General features: G+C 41.5%; 1 protein-coding gene across 2 annotated transcripts in view; it reads right to left on the bottom strand.

Moving 5' to 3' along the window:
* The window catches only part of AVPR2 (arginine vasopressin receptor 2), a 212334-nt gene extending 198108 nt beyond the window's left edge, over positions 1-14226 (bottom strand). Inside the window, exon 1 of one of the 2 annotated variants that reach the window (XM_077479008.1) lies at positions 13999-14226. In XM_077479008.1, coding sequence (XP_077335134.1) covers positions 13999-14211 — 213 coding nt within the window. In that variant the 5' untranslated portion in view covers positions 14212-14226. Of the gene's footprint in view, positions 1-13783; positions 13964-13998 lie in introns of those variants that run through there. The other variant, XM_077479009.1, reaches the window with a different exon arrangement.
* Positions 14227-19832: the final 5606 nt, after the last annotated feature.

The raw sequence follows: 19832 nt of genomic DNA, 5'->3' as shown, positions 1-19832 counted from the left end.
TTCCTTTTTCTGACGAAAAGCTGTCATCTGTCTTTTGCTGGCCGAAATTCCGACCATGTGTGCGCATTAGAGTCGGCAAAAGACTTGAGACTGGGGCAGAAGTTCACCTTCCAAAAGGACAACGACCCTAAACATACAACCAGAGCTACAATGGAATGGTTTAGAATGATCAAAGCAAATTAATGTGTTAGAATAGCCCAGTCAAAGTCCAGACCTAAATCCAATTGAGAATCTGTGGCAAGACTTGAAAATTGCTGTTCACAGATGCTCTCCTTCCAATCTGACAGAGCTTGAGCTATTTTGTAAAGAAGAATGTGCAAAAATGTAATCTGTAGATGTGCAAAGCTGGTAGACATACCGAAAAAGACTTGCAGCTGTAATTGCAGGAAATGGTAGTTCTACAAAGTATTGACTCAGGGGGGTCTGAGTACAAATGAATGCCACACTTTTCACAAGTGCAATCACCCTTATCAATCAATGAAAATTAATCTCTGACCTCCTGCCTATAGTCAACTGAAAACTGATTGGGTGTTGAAAGTTTCAGATGCATTATTTTAAAAAAATGCCTTTCCCACTGACATTAATCACTTTTATGCAACCTCATGAACATGGGAATGAAAAAGATGTTGCATGAAAGGTTTAATTTTAAAGCATTCATTTTATTTTTAGCATCTAAATCATAATTAATAAATGTGTAGTACTTTACTCCATGTTCCAAACCCTATGGATAAATAATCTACTAGATTAGCCTCTCTCAACTTTTCAACCCAGAGGAACCCTACAAACATTTATTGGGGTCAGTGGGAAGAATGCAACACTTACAGTGGTGGTAAGGATGCCTCCATTACAAACAGGTAAAAAAAAAAGGTAACTGGTGTCATGCAGCTGGCTCTGCCAAGTGGTGTTGGACCTGAAACTACCCAGGCCTTCAGATGGAAGGTCAAGGAACCCCCTAGCAACCTCTGGAGGAACCTTAGGATTCCACAGAACCCTGGTTGAGAATGGCTGTACTAGATATAATAATAGCATAAAAGGGCATGTCATCTTTCAGGTGACATACACACACATATAGTTTATGATACTCAAACTTTTAGGCATAGCTAAAATGCAGTGATCGATCAGGTCACCAGTCATAATCACTTGTTTGCTGGTGAATGCCCATTAGACCTTGCCATTTTTATATAGGGTATTTGTTGAATCAAATCACATTCACTACATATCTTGAATGCTCATTCTTTATTGTCTCATTAGCATAATAGCCATATTTATACTAAGATGGTTACAATGACTGGCCATATATCGCAAATGATTCCTACTGAAGACCCACCAAGCTCACCCTGCTTGCCTACCTATTGTGAAACATGTGTACATTATATCCCCCCGTCCGCTGACATTTTACACCATTTTCTCCAATATATCCAGTCAGCTGACTACAAACAAATGTAACAGACTTCTCTCCCCAGCACTCCCCACTCCTCTCCTACACATACTTGCATATACTTACATAGTTAGGTTGAAGAAAGACACATCTAGTTCAACCAATAAGTACTAACTCATACCCTCCACACTTTTCTGCAGATATTAGCAACTGTTATACCCTCCGCATTCCTCTAGACATATGCCCATTGCCATACCCTTCACATTTCTGTTGTACAGCTACAGTGTGCCCATTGGTATACCCTTTGCATCCTCTCTTGCACATACTGCCCACTGTCATACCTTCTGCACACCTCTCCTGCACATAATGTTTACTCTCATACCTTTTGCTCTCCTCTCCTGCACATACTGCCCACCGTTATGCTCTCTGCGCTCCTCTCCTGCACATACTGCCCACCGTTATGCTCTCTGCACTCCTCTCCTGCACATACTGCCCATCGTTATGCTCTCTGCGCTCCTCTCCTGCACATACTGCCCACCGTTATGCTCTCTGAACTCCCCTCCTGCACATACTGCCCACCATTATGCTCTCTGCGCTCCTCTCCTGCATCTCGTCTTCTGTCATGCCCTTCACACTCCTCTTCTGCACACCTGTCTTGTACATACTGCCCTCTGTCATAACCTCCATACCCCTCTACTGCACATTATGCCCAATGTTATACCATTCTAACTGCTCTCCTGCACATACTACCCACTGTCATACCCTTCATATTCTTTTCCTGTACATATTTTCTGCTGTCAGACCCTCCACATTCCTCTCCTATGCACACTGCCCATTTTCATACCATATGAACTCTTTTTCACATAGTGCCCAATGGTATACTCGCTGCACATCTCTCCCGCACCTAATGATCAATGTTATGCCCTCCATACTCTACTGCACATTCTGCCCATTGTTATGCCTCTCCTGCATATACTTCCTGTCATAACCTCTACACTCACTCCTGCACATTGTGCCCTTTGCTATACCCTCAGCACTCCACTCTTACCACATAGTGCCCATTGTTATACATCTTCATTTCTCTCCTGCGCATAATTTCTCTTTAACATTCTTTGCAACAACCCTAACTTTGCCCGTTTTAGAATGGGCAAACTGTTTCTATTTTTATTTTTTTTAATATGCCACTAGATATTAATAACATTTCAAAATTACAAAAGTCAAGGACTTGGTTTAAAAGAAAGTCAGCCTTCAAGAGCAGGAGATGATGATTTTGTTGTGCACATATTATACATCTGTTCACACAGTAGGAGCCCACACTGTCTGATCATTTGAAGAGTAATTATTGCATGGTAATGGCTCCCCATTATTAATGAGATGTCTGCTGTGCATTTTCCAATACATACAGAAAACAAAATGGATTGGAATGCTGCCTGAAAAGTAGCATATTTATATTATTTCAGACTTTGCCGGGTAGAAAACTATTAAAAAAATACACAACTCGGCATGTGGGGTATATATATAAAAATCTCACTTCACTGAGAACTTCTGTTACATAAATAATCAGCTTTCCCCAGGGAACAGTGTGATGTATTTGCATATACTGTACAATCTGGAACAGCATTAGTTCAAGAAATTGGAGCGGATTTAAAAAAATAAAAATAGAAGGGCATGTTATATAAGATTATTACTACAAAAAAACGATCTATTTAGAAAAAATTATAGTGAAAGAATAATAACAACTGCCCACCAATAATTGTTACAAAATGTGCATCAGCTGAAATCTGTCTGTGATTGTTATTTGGTTATTATTGTAGTCATTATTTCTGTATACTAAATATATGGTTAAAAGTCATTAATTTTCCAGCATGCTGGATACTTTGTCACCACTGCTAACAATGTTCTTGTTATTACTTGTTTGCCAAGTCATTCACTTCTGAACTTTGGTCAGAGACAGGTGAACCCACTGCAAACTTTATTAACCACTTGCTTACTGGGCAATTAAACCCCCCTCCTGCCCAGAACAATTTTCAGCTTTCAGGGCTGTCACTCTTTGAATGAAAATTGCGCAGTCATGCAACGCTGTACCCAAATTAAATTTTTATCATTTTTTTCACACAAATAGAGCTTTCTTTTGGTGGTATTTAATCACCACTGGTGTTTTTATGTTTTGCTAAACAAACAAAAAAATACGGAAAATTTTGAAAAAAAATAAAAATAATCATGTTTCATAGTTTGTTCTAAAATTTTGCAAACAGGTAATTTTTCTCCTTCATTGATATGCACTGATGAGGCGGCACTGATGGGCACAGATGAGGCGGCACTGATGGGCACAGATAAGGCGTTACTGATAGGCACCAATGGGGACAGATAAGGCGGCACTGATAAGATGGCACTGAAGGGCAGCACTGATTAGTGACATTGATAGGTGGCACTGTGGGCACTGGTAGACAGCACTGTTGTGCACTGGTAGGTGGCAATGGCAGGTGGCACAGGTGGGAATAAATGAGCTGTTGGCTGCTCTCCTTGATTGGGACGAATGACCCTTCTTTTTTTTCTCCTCATGCTATAACCGATTACGGGCTCTGTTTATATCACATGATCAGCTGTCAGCTGATCACGTGGTAAGGGGTCGGGATCGACCCCTACTCTAATCTGTGATCAGCCGAGTCTCATAGACTCACTGATCACAGAGCGTCCCGGAAGGGGGCGCACAGGTTGCTCGAGCGCAGGAGGACGTCAATTGATATAATCAGCATTGTCAGTCTAGGGGAGAGGGTAACATTAGATGGACTAGCAGATGTAAATGGACTTGACTAGCAAACAAAGCTTATCTCCAGCTAACAATTTTTAGCAGTTACAGCATTTTTTTTCCTTTTCTGATAAAGATTTTACATCAAGCTGACCATTGTCAGTGGTAAATGTTTGTCCCAACCCTCCAACTTCCACTTTTGCTGGAAAGCTTGGTCTGTTGAAGGAAGTTGAAAAATAACAGATTTACCAGGTGAAAATAAAGCAAAAAAAAAAAAAAAAAGAAACCTAATGCAGCCACCACATCTAAGAACCGGCAAACTGCAATATATTACGTTTTTGCTTTGAGGTTTAAATACACTTAAATTTTTGCCTTCATTGACATGACTTTTGATTACTTGATAATTGTCGTTTTAAAGTGTTTAAAAATGTAATTTGCTTTCAACATTAGATTTTGAAACAGCAAATGCTATTGTTCACGCAAGAAAATTTTCCATCCTGCTCCTTCAAATTTACTCGTCGCTGCGGTCAAAAATGAGCGTCAATGTGACCCCACAAATGATTTGATGATTGAATGAATGTTCTTAAAACAAAAAACTTTTGAACAAAATTTTATTAGTGAATGGTCGTTTTTATTTTTAAATAATCAGTTCTAGTTAGGGGTGCACCAAATGGAAATTTTGGTGCTGGTGCCGAAACCGATACCGAAAATGAAGGATGCACTAGGGCGAAAACCGATACCGAAAATTACAGTTTTTAATAAATATTTATAATATGTTTATATATAATTGTATTCAACTTTCTAATTAATATCAATTTAAATTAATATGAATTTATTGTTTGTCATATTGGCACCTTTACTTAAACTAATGCAGGCCATACATGGTCGAATTTCGAATGAATTTTCTCTTCAAAATCAGATGAAAATTTTTGTGAACTGATTATGCCACCATTGATTTTCGAAATTCGGCCGACCAAGCCTACAATGTCACCTCATGTTGCTACAGAAAATAACTTTCTTGGCCGGGAATCTTCTTTTCTCTCCGTAAATTTTCTTTTATCTCCATAAATTTTCTTTTCTTATTACATTTCTCGCACGATTCTCCCATCATTGATTATAAAATCGTTTGTTTTTCAAAAAACTTCCAACATGTCCGATTCCTCAAATTTTATTTCCGCACGAAAATCGGCTGTTGCTGCAGCCCACTAAAGGTGCGAAATTCATACGAAAATTCTTATATACGATTTTCGAAAGAAAATTCTTTTGAAATTCGAACCGTGTATGGCTGGCATTAAACACGTTGCTAATAGTATTAGCAAAATTTCCATTTGATGAACCTCTAGCATATATGATACAGAAGATGGTGAGAGACTGCAGATATGATACAGAAGATGTTCAGAGATTGCAGACAAGATACAGGAGACGGTTAAAGAGACTGCAGACAAGATACAGGAGATGGTCAGAGACTGCAGACATGATACAGGAGATGTTTAGAGACTGCAGACATGATACTGGAGATGGTCAGAGACTGCTGACATGATACCGAAGATGGTGAGCCACTGCAGACATGATGCCGGAAATCGTCAGAGACTGCAGACATGACACCGGAGATGGCTGAATGAAAAAACACAGTTTTTTGACAACCATTTTTGGTTGCACCACTAGTTTTAGTACAAACCTAAGAGTTCTTCCTTCTTGTCTATGAATGGCCACCAGTGCCAACTTGTAAGGACTCCTTGTTTATCATTCTTTTCTCTGATTCATTTTGTGACTTATGTACTTATGAAGCTTAAATAGTCAAAATTGTTGTCCTGGGCCCCGTCACACGGAATCCCCCCATCAGTTTTTCAGGTGGACTTGATTGGAAACCCCATGCTGGTGTATGAGCACTTGCCTGCCTGCTCCCGAGTGCACATTTTTTTTTTGTGTTTCCAGACCTAAATGTGAAGGATCAGAGGGTGCCTGATGTTCATTTACATCTGGCAGCCCATAGATTCAACACAGGTCCACTATCAAAATGTGGACAAAAAAAAAACCGGAATGTGCATGGATATCACAAAAGTGATATTAATCCAGTTCTTTTCCAAATCAGTAGGCTCCCATGCTGGGCGGAGTGGAGTGCATGTACGTGAAAGTACATACCAGTCATACATGGTGCCTGATATACCGCAAGAATCGTGAGAGAATCGTGATCTATCTTCTAAGCAAAAAAAATGTGATTCTCATTTTAGCTAGAATACTGCAGCTCTACTCCATCTTACTTCTACATTTTTTGATTCATGTAACATTTACTTCCTGGAATACATCTGCCCTTAGCTTAAGCATGCATGCAGGGAGTGTGCTTAGCTGAGAAACCCCCCCCCCCCCCCGAAGACTCCTGCCATGTATGACATCATTTGCCTAGGCAAGAAACCAGAAACCAGCAGAGAAATCTGTAAGGTGAATTTACACAGGACCCCCACCTCATCGAACGCGCCCCCCCCCCCCCCCCCCCAAGTCCCGCTGACCTGAATGGTGGTGATCGCCTGTTCTGAGCCCCAGTATAGCCGCCTCATGGCTCCGGGGATCTTAGAAATCATCTCAGCTCCCTCTTCTTCTTCCTCCCCACTGAGAGGATGGGCTACGCAGCTTCCGTGCCGCCCATGTGACGGGTGACGGCGCTGACCAATTAGAATGCTCCTAAATGTACCTCCAGACAGGGTACGTTTAGGAGATTAAGCTCCGGGTATTTCTAAGCTGCGAAGTGGCAATACCAGGGCTCAGAATGGGCAATTACCACCTTTCAGGTAAGCGGGACTGGGGGGGGGGGGCAAGGTGGGGGTACTGTGTAAGTTCACCTTAAAAAAAAAAACTTTCTGCAAAGGTGAACTTACCCTTTAAGAAATGTAAAAAAAAAAAAAGTCGAAAAAACAAGTAAACATGATATACTTTCTTATCTATTTAGTAAAGCTAGCAGCATGGGGATTAAAAATAATAAATGTTGATTGGGAGAATGGATTTCCACTTTAAGTACCTGCAACAAGTCATGTTTAGGGAACTTCCCTTAGGCCGCGTACACACGCGCGGACTGTTCGCCCAACTTTGTCCGCTGAACAGTGTTTGGGCGGACAGTCCGCTCGTGTGTGGGCTTTCAGCGGACAGTTTCAGCGGACAGTTTGACGAACAAGGTTTTTCGGAAATTCCGTAAAACTGTCCGCTGAAACCTTGTTTCAGCGAACAGTCCGCCCGTGTGTAGGCTTGTTCATCAAACTAAGTTCCGCGCATGCTCAAAGGATTTACACGCCGAAAGTTATAATGCAGTGTATAGGACGTCGTATTTTTCGTCCCGTCGTACGTGCCGTTCACGTCATCGCGCACGGTTTCAGCAAACTGTTCGTTCGTCGTGTGTGGCCATGTCCGTCCATGCTAATTTTGAGCGGACTGTTTGCCGAAACTGTTGGACGGACAAAGTTGGGCGAACAGTCCGCGCGTGTGTACGCGGCCTTAGATAAAATAGCTCTGATAAATACAGAGCCAGTGCCATTGATTTAAAGCATCTCAGAATAGTGAAGGAAATCCTAAAACCATGATTTTTAGGGTAATTGAGAACTGATGATGGAAACCACTTAGTGTTATCTGATGGCACACCCCAAAGAGATGGTTCCTTGGCACCTGGAGCTCCCAAGAAACTCGCATTTTAAATGTATTGAAAGCAGTCCTTGCCCTCAAACAGCCTACAATCTAAGCTCCCTATCACATATGCAATTAGACAGCCAATTAACCTACCAGCATGTTTTTGGAGTGTGGAAGAAAACCCATAGAAAACCCACGCAAGCACAGAGAGAATATGCAAACTCCATGCTGATTGTCTCCTGGCCAGGACTCAGTCAAAAAGAAGGGGAATTAACTTATCAGAATCTGGAGTTGGCCTCTTAGCCATCCATAGACAATTGATGGCTGTCACCAGACATGTACAGCTTCTCGAGTTCTGCCTGGTATCTCTGCATTGTGTCAACAGACAGCTCCAGACAACTTGTCTAAGAGGAAAAACCCATCAAACCACATGATAGGCTTTCGTTCCCCTGGGGTATGTGTGGCTCCTGGCATGTTTGCTGTCTGCAAATTCCTAAACCCCCCAACAATAATCCTAATCTCCTCTTCCATAATACTGATCATTGATCATTGCAGTCAGCTCTAGTATGATCTACAGATTATTTCTTTATTACAGCTGTTTATATAATGCCGACAGTTTACACAGCACTTTAGGCTAAGTTTAGACTTGTGTCTGAACTAACGCATCTCTGAACAGCGAACGCATTCAGATTACTTTTCAGAGGCATTTGACAGGCAGTAAGGAGGCATTATGGCACCTCCTAACTGCTTGTTTTAATACCCTAAATATCACACCAATTTGTAATCAATTGTTTTACAATTGTCCTAAGAATGTTCATTTGAAAATCTAGTGGATGGCCAGCTTGAGGTCCCTCACACTAACACATACAGTGCCTTGAAAAAGTATTCATATCCCTTAAAATTTTCAACATTTTGTCATGTTACAATCAAAAACGTAAAGGTATTTTATTGGGATTGTATGTGATAGACCAAAAAAGAGTGGCACATAATTGTGAAGTGGAAGGAAAAATAAATGATTTCAACATTTTTTACAAATAAATATTTGAAAAGCGTGGGGTGCATTTGTATTCAGCCCCCTTGACTCTAATACCCCTAACTAAAATCTAGTGGAAATAATTGCCATCAGAAGTCGCCTAATTAGTAAATAGAGTCCACTCATGTGTAATTTAATCTCAGTATAAATACAGCTGTTCTGTAAAGCCCTCAGAGGTTTGTTAGAGAGCCTTAGTGAACAAACAGCATTATGAAGACCAAGGGACACACCAGACAGGATAAAGTTATGGAGAAGTTTAAAAGCAGGGTTAGGTTATAAAAAAAATATTCCAAGCTTTGAACATCTCACAGAGCACTGTTCAATCCATAATCCGAAAATGGAAAGAATATGGCACAAATGCCAATCTATCACCTAAACTGACAGGCCGGGCAAAGAGCATTAATCAGAGAAGCAGTCAAGAGGCTCATGGGAACTCTGGAGGAGCTGCACAGATCCACAGCACAGGTGATTGAATCTGTCCACAGGACAACTGTTAGCCGTGCACTCCACAAATCTGACCTTTATGGAAGAGTGGTAAGAAGAAAGCCATTGTTGAAAGAAAGCCATAAGAATTCCTGTTTGGAGTTTGCAAGCGTGGTCACGTGGGGAACACAGCAAAGAAGTTGTAAGAAGGTGCTCTGGTCAGATGAGACCAAATTTGAACTGTTTGGCCTAAAAGTAAAACGTTATGTGGCAGAAAACTAACACTGCACATCACCCTGAACACACCTTCCCCACCGTGAAACATGGTGGTGGCAGCATCATGTTGTGGGGATGCTTTTCCTCAGCAAGGACAGTGAAGCTGGTCAGAGTTGATGGGAAGATGAATGGAGCCAAATACAGGACAATCTTAGAAGAAAGCCTATTAGAGTTTGCAAAAAGACTTGAGACTGGGGAGGAGGAGGTTCACCTTAGAGCAGGACAACGACACTAAACATACAGCCAGAGCTACAATGGAATGGTTCAGATCAAAGCATATTTATGTGTTAGAGTGGCCAGTCAATGTGCAGACCTAAATCTGTGACAAGCCTTGGAAATTGCTGTTTACAGACGCTCTCCATCAAATCTGACAGAGCTTCAGCTATTTTGCAAAGAAGAAGGGGCAAAAAATGTCATTCTCTAGATGTGCAAAGCTGGTAGAGACATCCCCAAGAAGACTTGCAGCTGTAATTGCAGTGAAAGGAGGTTCTGCAAAGTATTGACTCAGGGGGGGCTGAATACAAATGCATGCCACACTTTTCACATATTTATTTGTAAAAATATTTTGAAAACCATTTATCATTTTCCTTTCACTTCACAATTATGCGTCACTTTGTGTTGGTCTATGACATAAAATCCCAATAAAACACATTTATGTTTTTGGTTGTAATATGACAAAATGTGGAAATCTTCAAGGGGCATGAATACTTTTTTCAAGTCACTGTAAATACACATAATATGGCCAATATAGACAGGATCCAGTTATCCTAGTGGCATGTCTTTAGAGTGTGAAGAAACCCATACAAGCACAGGGTGAATAAGCAACCTCCATGCCAGGGGTGGCCCGCCCATTAAGCAGGACGCCGGATACATGAATTCCAATGGGGGGGGAGGGGGTTTTGAAGGGCGCAATTAGAGCCAGAGGCTCTAATAGGCTTCAAAGAAGGGTAGGCTTGGGGCGCAGAGCACTGCGAACAGAGTCCACCCAGTTGTGTGACAATCCGTGATGCCCATGGAGGAGAGCAGGGGAAGGGAAAGCTGCCCGCCGCCCATGATGCCCGCTGCCCTGGTGAACCGCTGCCCACCATAGATGGGGTAAGTGCTCCGGACCCAACTAGGCTGGGGGGGGGGGGGGGGGTGAATGTGGGTGCGCTGTTTGCCGCAGATAGTGACAACCTGGGACCCCAGTGCTACAAGGCAGCATACAGAAGATTAACCTTTGGGTTAATGGGGATCACAGAATTACAGGTGAACTCCAGGGAAAGGAGAAACGAAGTCTGCCTCCGCACTACAAGGGTTAAATGCTTAGGTTACCCAGCAACTTCTAATACATACATAGTACATACACATAAGAGGGGACAATTTTACCAGAATCCAATCAACCTACAGGCATGTCTTTTGGCATGTGAGAGGAAACCGGAAAAAACCCACGCAAGCACAGAGAGAACATGCACACTCCATGCAGACAGCATCATACTGGGAGCCTAGTGCTACAAAGCTGCACACTGAAGAATAACCTCTGGGGTAATGTTTTACACATTCAAATTCTGGATGAAGAAGTGGCATCATATATTAGGGGAAGGTCCAAGGCACAGGGATCACGTGATAAAAGCTGAACTCCGGGGAAAAGAAAAATGGAGGCTAGCCCTGCATTGAAAGGGTTAAATGTTGGTCTAGGTTGGTCTAGGTTAGTTGGCCATTTCTAAAGCATAACTACACATACTAGGGCCAGTTTAGACAGGATCTAATTAACCTACTGGCATGTCTTTGGAAGAAAGTCATGCAAGCACAGGGAGAGCATGCAAACTCCATGCAGATAGCATCCTGGCCAGGCTTCGAATAGGGAACCTTGTTTCTGCAAGGCAGGCATGCTAACCACTATGCCACTGTGCTGCCCTAGTATTAGCATGCTACCCTAGTACTTTACAATATAAGGGCCAGTTCACACTACATGCAGTCTAGTGCATTTTTTTTTCTGCATCAAAAATGCATGGAAAGTAGGTTATATGGTTTTCAATGGCTTAGGTCAAACCAGTGCGGTCAGTTCCAATGTGTTCCAGTTCCTAAAAAAAAAAAAAAAAGTAGAACATGCTGCATTTTTCCTCCACGGGAGTGTACTGGAATGCAGTAAAACATATAAAAACGCAGTGAAACGCATCAGAAACGCATTGGACCCTAGTATAGTGGGAAGAAAAAAAAACTGAAAAAAAGAAGAAAAGCACCTGCAATACATGCGGAAACATATCAAAAGCGCGCTAAAATTCTCTTGCAAAAATGCATCTGGTGTGTGTTTTTGTGGTGTGACCGAGCCCTAAATGGAGACAGTATTGTTACAAGACTAGAAGGTTAGTAGGACCCTGGTCATAAGAGCTTACAATTTACAAATAAAAGGGAGTCAGTACCATTGCAATACAAGACAAGAGGTTTAGTAGGACCATGGTCATAATAGCTTACACTCTAAAAGTGAGCTAATACGTTAATAGCATTTCTGTCTTTACGGCGGCTCGGGAAGAATGCTTGTGGAGGTGCAGGACTTAAGTTTAAATGCTCTATAGTATACTATTACAATACAAGGCAAGAGGGTTAGTAGGACCCTGGTCATAGGAGCTCACACTTTGCAATATAAAGAAAGACAGTACTGTTATGCTTTGTACACACGGTCGGACATTCCGACCACAAAATCCGTCTGATTTTTTCCGAAGGATTTTGTCCTAAACTAGTGTTGCATACACAGACATGGTCAGACAAAGTTGTAGGAAAATCTGAACGTTCAGAACAAGGTGACGTTCGTTCATTACAACGGGACTAGGTTAAGGCTAGTAGCCAATAGCTTTAGTCTCGTAATTTGATCTGAACATGCGTGGCACTTTGTCCGATTGGAATTCTCTACAAACGATCGGAAAAAGTCCAATCGGATTTTTTTGTCGGAAAATTTTGAATCCTGCAATATAATCCGATCTGACCTTTTCCATCGGAATTTCTGACCATGTGTGCATGGCATAATAAGAGAAAGGGGCTAGTGAGACCCTGGTCATAAGAGCTTGCACTTTACAATATAACGGGAGACAAGCACTGTTGCAAGACAAGAGGTTTAGCAGGACCCTGGTCACCAGAGCTTGCACTTTACAATATAAAAGGGAGACAGTACTGTTACAAGACGAGGTGGTTAGTAGGACCCTGGTCATAGGAGCTCACACTTTACAATATAAAGTAAGACAGTACAGTTATAAGAGAAAAGGGCTAGAGAGACCCTGGTCATAATAGCTTGCACTTTAAAATATAACAGGAGACAAGCACTGTTGCAAGACAACAGGGTTAGTAGGATCCTGGTCATAAGAGTTTACAATCTGAAAGTGAGCTAATACGTAATAGTGTTTCTGTCTTCACGGCGGCTTGGGAATGATGTTCGTGTAGGTGTAGGACTTAAGTCTGATCGCTCTCTAGCATTACAATACAAGAGAAGCGGGTTAATAAGACCCTGGTCACAAGAGCTTACAATTTACAATATAAAGAGCGACAGTTTTTTTTTTTACAAGACTAGAGGGTTCCAACCGGACCCTGGTCAAAACAGCTTACAATTTACAATATAAAGGGACTAAGGGAGACAGTACTGTTACAAGACAAGAGGGTTAGTAAGACCCTGGTCATAGGAGCTTGCAATTTACAACATAGAGACAGTACCATTGCAATGCAACACAAGAGGGTTAGTAGGACCCTGGTCACAAGAGCTTACAACTTACAATATAGATGGAGATAGTGCTATTACGAGACAAGAGCGTTACTAGGACCTGGGTCACAAGAGCTTACAATTTACAATATAAATGGAGACAGTGCTACTACAAGACAAGAGGGTTACTAGGACCCTGGTCACAAGAGCTTACAAGGGAGACAGTACTGTTACAAGACAGGAGAGTTAGAAGGTCCCTGGTCATAGGCGCTTGCAATTTACAACATAAAGGGAGACAGTATTATTACAAGACAAGCGCATTAGTAAGACCTTGGTCATAGGAGCTTGCAATTTACTATATAAAAAGGGAGACAGTGCTGTTACAAGACAAAAGGGTTAATAGGACCCTGGACACAAAAGCTTGCAAGTCACAATATAAGAGGAGACAGTACTGTTACAAGACAAGGAGGTTAGTAGGACTCTGGTCAAAAGAGCTTACAATCTAAAAGTGAGCTAATACATTAATAGCATTCCCGTCTTTGTTGTGACTCAGGAAAAACGCTTGTGTAGGTAATTAAGTTGCCCTCTAGTAAAACTTTATTTTCTCCCAATTAATACCAAATTATACTGACAAAACACACTCACCCCTCTGGCTGTAGGATCTATTAGTGTTCTGGAGGAGCAATACAATGTCACACCAATCCAATCTCTGACCTCAGGCACACACTGACACATTTCCATTTAAACTTTTAAAGCAAGCCATTGTATTTCTGCAGCAAGTTTTCATCCTTATCTGTCCAAGTGTTTGCCTTGCACAGATAGTCTATCAGTTGTGTTGACAGCAGAACAATTCCCCTTACCTTCCCAATGTGAATGGAGAGGATTAGGTCCTCTGTTCTGGCATCTGTGTATGTAAATCCAAGAATTAGGAGAAGCTTTGTAGATCCAGAGCAGGTAAAAGGGAAAGGCTGATCTGCCCGGGGTCTGGTGTAGTTGTGTGTTTGACAGCAGAGTGACGCTCTATTACTGGGAGCTGCATGAAGGGTGGAAGGGGAGGAGGAGGGCTGGTGCATTGTACAGGGGCTGGCAGATACATCGCATAGCTCACCATTTGCTTTGCACAGTTCTTGGCTTTTCACAACTCCTTTAAATGGTTTTAACGCAGAAAAGAAAAACATAAATAAAAAACAAAAATAAACATTTTTTAAATGTGTATATATATATATATATATATATATATATATATATATATATATAGTGAGAGACTGATTGATCTCTATATATATATATATATATATATATATATATATATAAAAAAGTTACATTGATGTTTAAACCAATCACATCAATATTAATCTGTACAATAAATCAGTATTAATCCCAAAAAAAGAAAAATGTAATATATTGCAACTTGATTATCCTTAACCCCTTTCTTCCCAGCCCCCCTTTAAAATGTTTTTTGCACCCAGGGGGCGGGAAGAGCTACCCAATGGCAGGATTACTGTGATTGGCTGTCGCAGTGGTTTCATAATCAGAAACCAGTCAGTTTTCATTAATGCGGGTGGGAGGGGTTTAAAAGATCAAAGGTACCTAAAGAGGAAGTAAACCCTAATGGGTTTACTTCCTCTTTTTTTCCCTGCAAAGGTAAAGCATAATGGACTACTATGCATTGCATAGTAGCTCATTATGTGTCACTTACCTGACACAGGAGCCAGCGAAGTCGCCGCTGATCCCTGTAGTCCGCCGCGTCCATCTTGCTGGTGGCGTCTCGCAGCTCCGACCAATGACAGCGGCGAAGCCGCGATGACGTCACTCCCGCGCATGCGCACGGGAGTCGCGTCTCGCAGCTCCGACGCTGCCATTCGGCGAAGCCGCGATGACGTCACTCCCGCGCATGCGCACGGGCGTCGACAAATTAGGCAAATCCATTCTTGGACTTGCCGCATTTAGTGCGCCTGCGCGCCGCTGTCTACGGCGCATGCGCCGTAGACAGCGGTGCCCATTTTCGGGCAAATATCTCCTAAACCATATAGGTTTAGGAGATATTGCTTGGACCTACAGGTAAGCCTTAATCTAGGCTTACCTGTAGGTCAAAGTGGTTTGAAGGGGTTTACTTCCTCTTTAAAGCAAAATTTGTTTCATTTGTGATTTTTTATATCTACATGGAGGTAGCGTACATGGTTAAATGTGTGTTTATACATTTGTAAAAAATAAATAAATAAATCATTCATTAAAACATTCAATCTTTCCATCATTGTGTCAACTAATTTTGTAAAAAAAAAAAAAAAAAAAACACATTCACAGTAAGGCATTTTACAACCTCTCCTGTACAATTTATCTTGACAGATTGTAAGCGACGTTTACATGCCGCGTTTGTGTTTAGAAGCGCATTTTCTTTTTCAAATAGTAAAAAAATAAAGACACCTGTAAACGAAACGTCACAAAACACGACATACCGCGTTTAGCAGCATTTACAAGCTCTTATATGCGTTTGGTGTTTCAAATGCCTCTGAACATCCGTTCTGAGTGCATTTTTTTGCTTTCCAAAAAATGCTTCTAAACGCAACTGCCTAGAAACAACCCTTTGTATATGTACTGATAAGATAACAGAGGAGAGTTCAGGGGTAGCTGAAAAAAACGCCCAACTGCTCCTAAACGTCCGTTTACCAGCAGCAGCGTACATGAAGCCTTGACACAAAGTAGTCTTTTGTTTCTCTGTTATTTCTTTCCTTGTGTTTGTTTGCTTTGTTTTGGGTGTGTTTGATCACTGTTTGTGTACTGTTGTTTTTGTTTTTTTATTTTACTTTTATCACTCTCTGTGTTTTTAGGCTTCATTCATGCCACAGGAATGGCTTTAGCCGCTGGCAGTAATCGCACGATAAAAACCCAGACATCACTGCCTGACCTCACAAATGCGCTTCTAGAAGAATGGTCAAACATTCCCATAGACAATCCTAAACCTGGTGGACAGCCTTCCCAGAAGAGTTGAAGCTGTTATAGCTGCAAAGGGTGCGCCAACTCAATATTGAACCCTACAGACTTGGGTCTTGTTCACACCTATGCATTTTTTAGTGTATTTTCAGTTTTGCAGAAATGCACTACAGTCCATTTACCATGGTTTTTTATGGGTCACGTTCACATCTGTGGATTTTATGGAAAGGGCCCGGGACTTTTTTTCTGGTTCCATAGACTTCAATGGATCAAAAACGTGTTTCGAAAAGGTCATGAGTAGAAAGAAAAGATCTAAGTGCTCACTGCTTAAGTATAAGATTAAATTTTTGTGTTCAAACACAAACTACTCACATAAAGATGATAAAAACACAGCATTTAAAGCCGGCAATCGTGTTAGTTCCGTAGGGCAGCAGTGGGTGACGTCATGTGTAGCTCCTCCCCCGTACGCGTTACGTTCAATCAGAACTTCAACATCACTGGACTCCTCCTGTCCGGGGATGTTGATGTCTGTGATGCCACTGGATAACCGACGGAACTCCCTGAAGACCCACAAGCCGGTGGAGAGGTGAGTACCGATCAACAGAAGTTTGATCGATTAATCAAGGAATTAATCTTTGATTTTCACAGCCCCAATAAATTATATATTATATATCACGTGCTACACTTGAGCTAAATAACCCCCAATATTACAATATATGCACACACACACTATATTGTCAAATGAATATAGATCGAGATAGATATATATTTGAAAAAATTTAGATATATCTTCTATTTTGTTTTATCCAGCTGTATTTACTCAATGCAGCTTATAACATCCAAGTAAAAGATATAACACCAACATGTGAGAATAAAAAAAAGAAAAAAAAAAAAAAAAAAAGAATGTTGAGGTGCCCATCTTGGTAAGAACAGGGTTTTGCTTCCTCATGTCAGAGCCTCCAGCAAGGAGATCTCACATTGCGTATATTCAACTATGAGGCTCTAGGCACACTTACATTCTGTGTCGAGGAAGTGAAATGCTATTTTTCAGAAGACAAAAGGTCAAATTTTTCAGTTTCCTCCAACACTCCAAAGACATAGTGGTAGGTTAATTGACTTCTGTCTAAATTGGCCCTAAGGCTGTTCAGGTCCACCTGTCAGTTTTTTTTACGTGGACCTGAATGGACACTCCATAGACCTCTATGGAGTGTCTGATGTCAGCGGTGACATGTCCGCTGACATCCGACCCGCTCCGATCCGAAAAAGTGTGATGGAGCAAAAACCTACTTTTCCATCCGTCTGCGGATCGGATCGGGTGACGACGGAATCTACAGTCCGTCCTCATCCAATATCCCATAGGGGAAAGCAGCGCTCTAACAGGTCGATCCCTGCACAGTGTGCAGAGACGGACCTGTCATCTTCCTGCTCAGCGGGGATCGACGGAGTGATCCCCCGCTGAGCAGAGCGTGCTCCGTGCACAGACACATCCATGTGAAAGAGCCCTTAGTATGAATGTGAGTTAGAGACCTTATATTGTAAGCTCCTTGAGGGCAGGGACTGATGCAAATCTATGTTAAATATGTAAAATGCTGTGTAAATTGACGGCGTTATATAAATACTATATTACTATAGTAATAAATATTGACAACATACAGGATTTTTTTTTGACTGAATGGTGTCAGCCATGCCCAGTGTCTTTTGCTAAGCTACTTAATACCTCCCACAGTACTCATCTCCACAACATATGGTCCAATTGTTCTGCAGTCCAAGATAAGAACTGGGAGGGTGACAAAAACTCCAAGAGAACACATGAAGCATGCACAGTACAGCCCTGGATTTCTGACACGATTAACAGGTATTTTTTTGCATGTATAAAAAACAGACACTTTTCAAATGTAAAAAAAACAAAAAAAACAGACACAACAAAAAGATTTTAATGGTATTAGAAAAGTTATCAAACATGCCCTTTCCTTTTCAATCTGCAGCACTGTAATTTTCTGTAAAATGCAATATAGCAACCTGATAACTTGTGTACACAGGTGGTGTATAGAACACGCCCCAGCCCCAGAAATGTAATTTCCTGTTTGTGTGATTGGCTCACTGATTTTCCCTGAAGTCTGCACCAAGATATCAGATTTTGGGAATCCTCTGCAACAAAAGTTACATTTTTGGTGAGATCCTTACAGGCTTACACTTTACAATATAAAAGGAAGACAAGTACTGTTACAAGAGAAGAGGGCTAGTGGGACCCTGGTCGTAAGAGCTTGCACTTTACAATATAGCAGGAGACAAGCACTGTTAGAAGACAAGAGGGTTAGTAGGACCCTGGTCTCCAGAGCTTGCACTTTACAATAAAAAGGGAGTCAGTACTGTTACAAGACAAGAAGGTTAGTAGGACCCTGGTCATAAGAGCTTACAATCTAAAAGTGAGCTAATACGTCAATAGCGTTTCTGTCTTCACAGCGGCTCAGGAAAAACGTTTGTGTAGGTGCAGGACTTAAGTCTGATCGCTCTAGCATACAATACAAGAGAAGAGGGTTAGTGGGATCCTGGTCAAAAGAGCTTACTATTTACAATATAAAGGGAGACATTACTGTTACAAGACAAGAGGGTTAGCATGACACTGATCATAGGAGCTTACAATTTACAAATTAAAGAGCCAGTACCATTGCAATACAACACAAGAGGGTTAGTAGGACCCTGGTCACAAGAGCTTACAATTTACAATATAAATGGAGACAGTGCTATTACGAGACAAGAGGGTTAGTAGGACCCTGGTCACAAGAGCTTACAATTTACAATATAAAGGGAGACAGTACTGTTACAAGACAAGAGGGTTAGAAGGACCCTAGTCATAGGAGCTTACAATTTACAATATAAAAAGGGAGACAAGTACTATTATAGCCATTAGGGTTAGCAGGACCCTGGTCACAAGAGCTTGCAAGGGAGACAGTACTGTTACAAGACTGGAAAGTTAGTAAGACCTTGGTCATAGGAGCTTGCAATTTACTATATAAAAAGGGAGACAGTGCTGTTACAGGACAAGAGGTTAGTAGGACTCTGCTCAAAAGAGCTTACAATCCAAAAGTGAGCTAATACATTAATAGCATTCCTGTCTTTGTTGTGGCTCGGGAAAAACGCTTGTGTAGGTAATTAAGTTGCCCTCTAGTAAAGCTTTCTTTTCTCCCAATTAATACCAAATTATACATACAAAACACACTCACCCCTCTGGCTGTAGGATCTATTAGTGTTCTGGAGGAGCAATACAATGTCACCAATCCAATCCAATCTCTGACCTCAGGCACACACTGACACATTTCCATTTAAACTTTTAAAGCAAGCCATTGTATTTCTGCAGCAAGTTTTCATCCTTATCTGTCCAAGTGTTTGCCTTGCACAGATAGTCTATCAGTTGTTGACAGCAGAACAATTCCCCTTACCTTCCCAATGTGAATGGAGAGGATTAGGTCCTCTGTTCTGGCATCTGTGTATGTAAATCCAAGAATTAGGAGAAGCTTTGTAGATCCAGAGCAGGTAAAAGGGAAAGGCTGATCTGCCCGGGGTCTGGTGTAGTTGTGTGTTTGACAGCAGAGTGACGCTCTATTACTGGGAGCTGCATGAAGGGTGGAAGGGGAGGAGGAGGGCTGGTGCATTGTACAGGGGCTGGCAGATACATCGCATAGCTCACCATTTGCTTTGCACAGATCTTGGCTTTTGACAACTCCTTTAAATGGTTTTAACACAGAAAAGAAAAACATAAATA

The sequence above is a fragment of the Lithobates pipiens genome, unplaced genomic scaffold (genome assembly GCF_037356315.1).
Source record: "Lithobates pipiens isolate NorthernLeopardFrog02 unplaced genomic scaffold, aLitPip1_a1.2 Scaffold_1, whole genome shotgun sequence".
In the NCBI taxonomy this organism is placed as follows: domain Eukaryota; kingdom Metazoa; phylum Chordata; class Amphibia; order Anura; family Ranidae; genus Lithobates; species Lithobates pipiens.
The sequence above is the reverse complement of the archived record's forward strand: the minus strand, read 5'-3'. Positions and strand labels throughout refer to the sequence as shown.